Source organism: Poecilia latipinna, unplaced genomic scaffold (genome assembly GCF_001443285.1).
Source record: "Poecilia latipinna isolate Pla-1442-1.1 unplaced genomic scaffold, P_latipinna-1.0 Scaffold498, whole genome shotgun sequence".
Classification (NCBI taxonomy): Eukaryota; Metazoa; Chordata; class Actinopteri; order Cyprinodontiformes; family Poeciliidae; genus Poecilia; species Poecilia latipinna.
In genome coordinates, this window is record NW_015113114.1 from 66,763 (window position 1) to 75,122 (window position 8,360).

The 8,360-nt window shown below is 40.3% G+C and overlaps 1 protein-coding gene across 1 annotated transcript in view; it reads right to left on the reverse strand.

Annotated features, from left to right (window-relative positions):
• Nucleotides 1-7,792, reverse strand: part of LOC106952183 (coronin-2B) — a 22,995-nt gene extending 15,203 nt beyond the window's left edge. Inside the window, exons 1-2 of the mRNA XM_015040155.1 lie at nt 7,788-7,792; nt 6,255-6,258 (exon numbers count right to left, since the gene is read on the reverse strand). Coding sequence (XP_014895641.1) covers nt 6,255-6,258; nt 7,788-7,792 — 9 coding nt within the window. The remainder of the gene's footprint in view (nt 1-6,254; nt 6,259-7,787) is intronic.
• Between the last annotated feature and the right edge of the window lie 568 nt (nt 7,793-8,360).

Genomic DNA, 8,360 nt, shown 5'->3' on the forward strand with positions numbered 1-8,360 from the left:
GCGATCCTCTATTCAGCATTGTTCCACAGATAAGGGGGTTAGCTGCTACTGGTGGTGGGAGGGGTGCAGGCATGCAAATAGAAACATCCTCTAGCCACGCTGCTGCTGTTGTCTCCTCATTCTCTAAGCAGAAAAGAAGAATTGGCCTCAAGCTGACAACACAAGAGGCAGCCATGGCATTGCTTTTCCCTCAGCCAAGTATGTGGACTAAAGACAAGATAAAGTACTTTCAAGTTAAAGCCAAACACAAATATTTGTTATTATAAATAAAGCGAAGTAACGCAAGTCTGGAGTGATTTTTTTTTTTTGTGTCTTCTGAAGTGCAAGACTCACTTATAATTTATAATATAAGTTTGATAAACTTAATTTGATTACATGTAACAAATTAACATTTTTTTAAAGTAGGAGCTCTATTCTCTCTTAAGTGCATAACCTTGTTTGACATTTTAACAACAGATTTGTGTTCTAAGCAACAAAAAAGCTCCTGAGATCAATAATATTTTATACATTTTTAAAAACGTATAAAATGTAAAAATTGTTGCACTTTGCAAATATTTGTAGCTTCTTTTAGAGAACATGTTTTATTACAAACCTGCAACCATGAGCTGCTCTCCGAGTTGCCTCTGGCCAATCGTAGATCATTAACAGATCACCAATCAAGTTTAAAAAGGTTTAAGCTTCGACAAGACAGAGCCCAGGGAAGCAATGGCGGCGGGGGGGGGGGGGGCTCATATAAACGGCTTTGTATAAGTTGAGTGTTCGACATCTTCCACTCAGAAAGGTTGAACGGCTCATTCCCAGGTCAGGATTCGACTGTCCCACCATGCAGACTGTTACTCTATCTGCTCTAACTCAGCGCTCTTCACTGTAACCTGTCCTATATAAAGAAATGATGTGCATGTCTTAGCACAAAGAGGAGGCTTAGGCATATCTTCACCTTACATCAACTAGCCAACTGAATAGACATGCACACACACACACACACACACACACACACACACGCACACACACACACACACACACACACACAAAGCAAAGCAAAGCAAAGCAAAGCAAAGCAAAGCAAAGCTCTCAGTCAGTGAATGTCGAGCTGTGACTACCTTGCTCGGTCGGTCACATGCATGAAAGAGTCATGTTGACTTGAGGTCACTTTGCTGACCGAAGCATCTTGATCCTTTCAGAAATCACAACTGTGGTCTTTTCCTAAATAACTCCAATAACAATGTGCCCACTCAACGACGCTGTAAACATCAATAAAAATGAAATGTGGTGAAATGATTGAAATTTATTTATTTATTTTTTTACATTTAAACATGAGAAAAAGTCATTTTCCTCTTGAGTAGCTGAAAAACTCATCTCTGGTTCATCCAATTAAAGATAACAAAGCGCTTTATCTACTGCTGATAAGATAATGACTGCTTATAACATTTCAACAGAACCACACATTTCAGAAACTGAACCATCCCTTTACCTTTGATCTTTGACTCTCTGAGGCACAGAAACATTGAACTGGGTGTTTGGGGAGTGTATTTTTTAAATCAGCAGTCAGTCACAACGACGCAGCTTGATCCCAATTTATTAGCTGAATCTACAGAACAATTCCTAAGCCAACAAAAATAGTATTGGCACCAATATAATGACTCCTAAGGAGCTTTCAGCTGAAATAATGTCAGCTAAGGGATGATACATCAAGTCTTAGCTCGATGTTTCCTGTTTTCTTTTTGTTTCTTTTAGATACAAGTAACATTCAGAAAATACATAATCTCTAAAGTGGCCTCTTAAATTTCAAGCACTTGTTTATTTTTTTACTTTTGGTGGTCACTTTAAACACATAAACATCTCATCTTCATCCCATTCTGATATATAGTATCTGATCTGGACCTTTGTCTGCGTTGGCAGCATAATGGCAGCTTGCTAAGGAATTAATGAAGAACAGAAGAGCAGCAGAAATTAGCCTGAGGGACGGTTGGAGGAGCCGGACAGAGCAGACTCGCCTGCTTTGAGCTCGCTCTCTCTTACAAGGATGCTCATTCATTGGTCACTGGCTTCTGGCACACAGAGCACTTCTGTCTGAGTGTGTCTTCCCTATCTCACGAGGACTTGCAGCAGAGGAGGCACAAAAAAACAGATCATGAGCGATGGCATGTAAGACTCAAAAACAGAGGCCAGATGAATCTGCATCCATCCCATCACAAGATTTCTGACTTGTGAGCTTCCTGCTCAACCTGGGGCCTTTTTAACTCTGCTGAATGTTTTCTCCACAGGCTGGATGTTGCACCCTGATGTTTTTTTTTTTTTGTTTTTTGTTTTTTTGGCAAAACCTCTCATTTTTGACATCACTAAAGAAATCACTAAGGCTTCTGAAAGTGCCGCCCTTACCTTCCCCCTTGTCCTGGCAGTGGCTCTTCTGTCTCTGTATCCTTGTCAGGCTGCAAATATCCGCCCTCCTTTCTAAATGAGCAGCTCAGATCTCCACTCTTCCTTCCTACCTTGCAAATGTACGCAGACGGCCTGTGTCTGCCTCGTACTCTCTCATGTTTCCCCCCCCCCCCTGCTCTCTAAGCTCTTCCCACCCTCTTCTCCTCCTACTAGTGCTGATAGCTGCAGGGCACGCACCCCCTCCTTCTTCCTCTCAGCCCTCTCTCCCATCCTGCCACTCAGTCGTCTCCAGCAGCAGCAGCAGCAGCAGCTCTGTAGTAGTAGCCATTCATCCTCTTCCCTCTCCCACCCCCCGCTGCGTGTTTGAAATCACAAGGCCTTCCTGGCTGATTTCCAGGAACACTCTTGGTTTTTCGGCTCACTTTTCTCTGTGAATGTCTGAGCTAGACTTCCCAACTATTTCTACCACTGATATGATACTTGTGTAAATGTAGTAACGACGGATGTGATCTTCTGTTGACCTCGGCAGGAACGACATGAGTGCAAAAAAGCAGAATTACAGAGGCCTATTTTTTAAATTGATCACAGCTAAAGATGGCGATAGCTACTAAATGTAGAATGAAACAAGTTGGTTGATGTACAATAACATGTTAAAGTTTTTCCCCAGCCCTTATTTCATGTAGTTTGCTACCAAGAAGTCAGACTTCATCAGTTCAGTCAGATAGAAACATAGAAACCTTGTTGCTGTTATTTACGAATTTCATTTAAAAATAAAATATTTCACTGCAAGACAGTGCAATGCAACCCATTTTTCTTCTAATGATTAAAAAGTGCTCTCACATGAATGTCTCAAATTGTAAACTCAGTTATTATAATAAGGTTTTTATGAGCCATCCAACATAAAGAAAGAGGCTGAAAGAAAATAAAACATGTAAATAAACATGGTATTTGTTGGCTTAATTATTAGTAAGCTAATAAATCCAAGTAGCTTTGGTCTGGTGGAGACGAATTAGGGTGTAGCCCGATTTAAAAAGGTGATTTCAAAGGGAACAGTTGTTCAATTTTAACCAAATTATAAAAAAGAAAAAATTATCTACACACAACTTGTGCGTCCTAAACATGTCACTGCAAAAACTCCTATTTAAAAAAGTTAAACTGAAGCCTGCTGAGCGAATCATTGTCTTCACTAACTTAAACTCTCCACTCATAACCAACAAAGAAGCTTCTGGAAACGTCCACCGACTCCCGGCCGGTTGGGTCGGGTCGATATGCTGAGGCAGGTGTTGCAGTGAGCTCTGCATCCCGTGATGATTGTCTGAGACGTGAATTTGGCCCGGCAGGTTTTTTTTTTTTTTTTTTTTTTTTATCTTCGTGTGTTGCACATATGGGGTGAATTTCAGCTCTGCGTCCATGTGTTGTCTGTTTGCACCAGCATCTAGTTATGCAGTAGTCATGTCTTCGAGGCTGAGCACTCCAGAGAGCAGAGTGTTTATTGGGTGTTTTTATGTGTCGCCTGAAGACGCTGCTGCTGCTGCTGCTGCTGAAACACTTTACTTGTCTAGTTTAAAGCTTTTAGATCTTTATTCTGATTTCCAAACAGATCTGGTTTCTTCATCAAAAAGCGAAGGAATCAAAATAGAAAATGACACATTTAACTTCTGCAACCGGCAAAAAGTGATTCTATACGTTCAGTGCAAGTGGTTGGTTGGTTATTTCCAACCAGACTGGCAGCACCAAGCATGTCCTTTATTAATAAACTATACCCAGTGTACGGTGTCATACTGACTCATTATGAATCCTAAAAAGGGCCATTCAAACAGCAATAATACTGCTGAAAGGATCCAGTTTTCTCTGATAAAAATGTCCTTAATGCTGGTGCCAAAGGAGGAAGTCCAGCCATCTGAGCCCACATTCAGCAGGCACAAAGGAGAAATCTGCAGGGTGACTTCATGTCTTGTCACTCAGACGCAGTTAAAGCCTGTCATGCCAGCATGTCATGCTCCGTCTTTTGTTCTTCTTCCCTGGGTCCGACCCTGTTCAGTCATTTTAATGTCTCAGCGAGGAGCAAATTTTACAAAAACCAGTGATATCCCATTGACTCACTTGGCCGAAATTGTGTGTGAAGTGAGCGCTCCGATTACTGAGTCAAACAGGAAGTATCGCAGATGAAAGTGCTGCGGCGTTTCCTACACTGCTATGGTAATGCCTGACAGGGTGTTTGCAGTTATAAAAGACAGATGAAGCTAAAGATTTACACGGCAAACTTTTACTAAGACGGCAGCGAAATACTGATGCAGAAAGGTCAGTCCATTTCATGTCTAAAAACATTACAACCTCGCATTTACTCACTTCAGTTTCACAACTGTATTTCGTGTTGATCCCTTTGTGCTTGCCACAACAATATGAATTTGACTTCTGATATTGACCTTTCAAAAGCCTGGACAGCATCGCTGTGGTAGAAATTTAAACAATTTTCTGAGCCTTGACCATCTTAAGTTGTTCTCAGTTTATAAAAGTTTCAATGGTTTTAAATTTTTCAGAATAATCTCCACAGAAGAGTCTATTGTACCTTTGGATAATCATGTTACTCTGCAGAAGCAACAAACCAAACCAAACCAACGCTGCCAGAAGATGTGAAGAGCTGCAGGTGCTGCTCAGGATGTTCTCACTATAATGTGTGTTAATGAGTCTTTAAAATATGTTAACCTGCATATTTTAATGTCTCATTTTATTTATCTTAACCCATGCTAGTTAGTTATAGTTTTAGTTTAGTTATAATTAGAAGAGGTGCCTATAAGTACCCTCACAGCAATGCGTGAAAAAAAAAAAAAAAAGTGAGATAATTGACCTAGCAGGACCAAATGAATATCTCCATCTGGTGTTTTGTTGAATTTTCCAGATGGCTGGCTCAGGAATGTTGGAAAAGTAATAATTTATTTGAGTCTGTATGAAATTCAATCTGCTGGAAGGAGAAGTCAGAGCCACTTAAACGTATCCAGCTTTGAATACTGGATTGATTTGAATATATTACAGTGGCAACACCATAAAAAAATAAAAATAAAAAAAAAATCAATCCAACCTTTTGCAAACAGCTGAAAATGCAATGGAGAACGTTTCTAAGAGTCTGCTCAGTATGAATTTTTGGAGTGTCTATCTATGATCTTCAGATGCTTCTGTGTTCACAGTAGATGCATAGAGCGCAGCTAAGAGCAGCTCTTAGGAGGGAAGCCAAGCCCATTAAGCAGCTGCAAAGCAAAAAATACAGGAAACAGAAACTGCTGAAAGGCACTTATAAGTAGATGGATGTACAGGTACAGAGGAGTGGGTGTCCTGGAATCCATCCACCTGCTGCCGCAGAATAAAAAGATAGCAGCTCTACAAACCAGCAAAATTGCATGCATGCCACAGCTCGTTTTCAAACACAAATAAGAGACATCTTCTTTCTTCTGCCTTCAAAAGGTCATTCAACCAAACGCCAAAAAGATGGTCTAAATTAATAATATCCCATGTGTTTGCTGCCCGTTTTCCCCGAGGAGCTTCTGGCTGTGCTTTTTGGAGCATAATGATGCAAGCCGGGCTTCACACCCGGAGTGACCGAGGGAGGGAGGCTTAAAGACACGAGGTGAAAGAGATGTCCAGAGGGAAGACATGAAACACGAACAATGAACAAAAAGGGCAAAGACAGAGAAACGCCAAACCAAAAGAGACCATGCCACTTCAGGTTAGAGATAAGAAAGGAGGGAAAAGTAAAAGGAGGAGGAGGACGAGGGGGTAGGACTGTTGATTGATTAAATATTTAAAGGGAAAAAAGGCAGACAGAATGGAGGAGCAGAGGGAGATCTTAGCAGACAGATTAGCCCCCTCCGTCAGACCACCTGGCTGCTCTGCAGATCTGCACACAAAGGCGGCTTAAAACTGAGTTAGATTAATATTGATTTCCAGAGACGCCTTAAAAAAAGAAACAAGGTAAAATTTTGCCTCGACTTTATGATTTTAGCACCTAGATTGCATTTAATCCACTATAATCCATTAGATATTCTTTTAACAAACAACAGCTTTTAAATTGAAAACAATGTAGAAATACTGCTCGTTTATTTTTGTGATCGTATAAAGTTTGAATGTCTGAGCAAAGTTAAAACAGTCGTTTAAGAAACATGTAGAGGTGCAACATAGTAGGAAGTTCATTTACTTCACTTCTCAGTCACATCAGCTGCAAAGTCAAATCAGTTTTTCACGGACAGATCGTGAAGGGCGAGACGGAGGAGTTCTGTGATCAGATTACAGAAACCCATCACTACAGTAAGACCACAGGAACAGCTCAGGAATAAATACGCAGTCAGTGGCTTCAGGTTTCAGAGTTTTTTTTTTGTTTTTTTTTTCCAGATATTAGATTTGGTAATTGCTGATAGAGCATGACTGCTTAGAGGTTCTTATATCTTTTAATGCAGATGATGGCCAGGAGGCTGAGGTGCGGCTGTTGGATTAGCTGGTTTCTCAGAGCTGCTTGAGAGCCTCTTCACACGGTGGACTGTAAAAGAGCGACCCGTTTTACTATTGCTTAGAAACGACTTTAAATGTCCACTAAAACTGTATAAAATTCAGCTTATTGGGTTTTCTCCACCAAACTGGTGCCAGTGCGAAACCACAAGCTCTGTCACAATCCTGGGGCGGCTGGGCTTCGGTTTCCATTTGTGTTTGCACTTTTATTGTTCAAATGTTTAAAAAGTCTTGTTTTCTCTAGTTCATAAATGTTATTTCTAGGATGTTGCCAAATCAGACTTTTCCTCTTTAGATTCTAGATCATTTCAGATTGTATTTAACTCCTTTGCCATTTTTTCACCTCTCCTTCGTTTACCTGTTTGCCTTCTTCCAGCTGCACTCAAAAATCAGCCACGTGTCTTTTGTCATCAGTGTGGTCTTTGCCTTAAACACCTTCGCACTGACATGTTTTACTGAATGACACAGCAAGATTAATACTGCGTTATCTATAATTTCAGCTTAATATTGAGGATAGAAATGAGTTAGACATTTAAAGTGGATATATCATGCTTTTAAATCCTTCTTCTTCATATGTGAATCATTTATTTATGGTCTCTATAGAGCAGAACTTCAATGTTTCGGTCTGATTTCCTTGTTATTGTGGCCCCTTGTTTCCCCCTGTTCTGAGGTGCATTTTGGATTAACTCATTTCCCTTCTTTTTTTTTTTTTTTTAATGTGAATGAGACCTTTCATGACCCCAATCCCCTCCAGGACAAAAAGAAGTAGACTTTGCATGACATGTCCTCTTCAAATAAGGAGAGGTATCATGATTGCTGTTGTCAAAAGTTATTATCTTCTCTGAAAAAGCTCCAAATTGACTGAAAATAGCAGAACGTACTGTAAAAAACAAACCCAGGAGAAATACTACGACATGGGAAAACTAAAACGGTTGGACAAATCTTCATTTGATGTTGACTGCACTGAACAAATCACTCGCCGGTTTCACAAGCCTGAGAAACAGCGACTTGTTCGTCCAAATTGGATGAGACACAAAGCTTTGAAGCCCAAGAATGTAGATCCTCAGTTTGCCAGGTGAACTTTCTCAGCTGTATCAGTAAGCAGATGGACTCGGGGCCCTTGTGGTTTCTCAAACTTTTTGGCTCTTTAGAAGATAAGAGTTGGAGATGAAAAAGGACAGCTCAGTGCCAGACGATCTCAAGAGCCAAACACTTCCCATTCCTGACGCCTTACTGTTTGAACCCTGATGAAAAGAATCATTTGCATTACTGCGAAGCAGAAACTCTGGTTATGTTGGGGAAATTTAAGGAGAAAGGACTTAATTAAAAAAAAAAAAAGGAGAATTCAAATAAAGTTTTGTTGATCAGTGAGGATAAGATTTGTAAGGGTAGCTTTCCCATATGAAGGTGAAGGTTGTTTTGAAGTCAACCTAACTCAAAGGAACTGCTCTCCTGAAGAGTTCCTTACGTTAAATAAACCATCA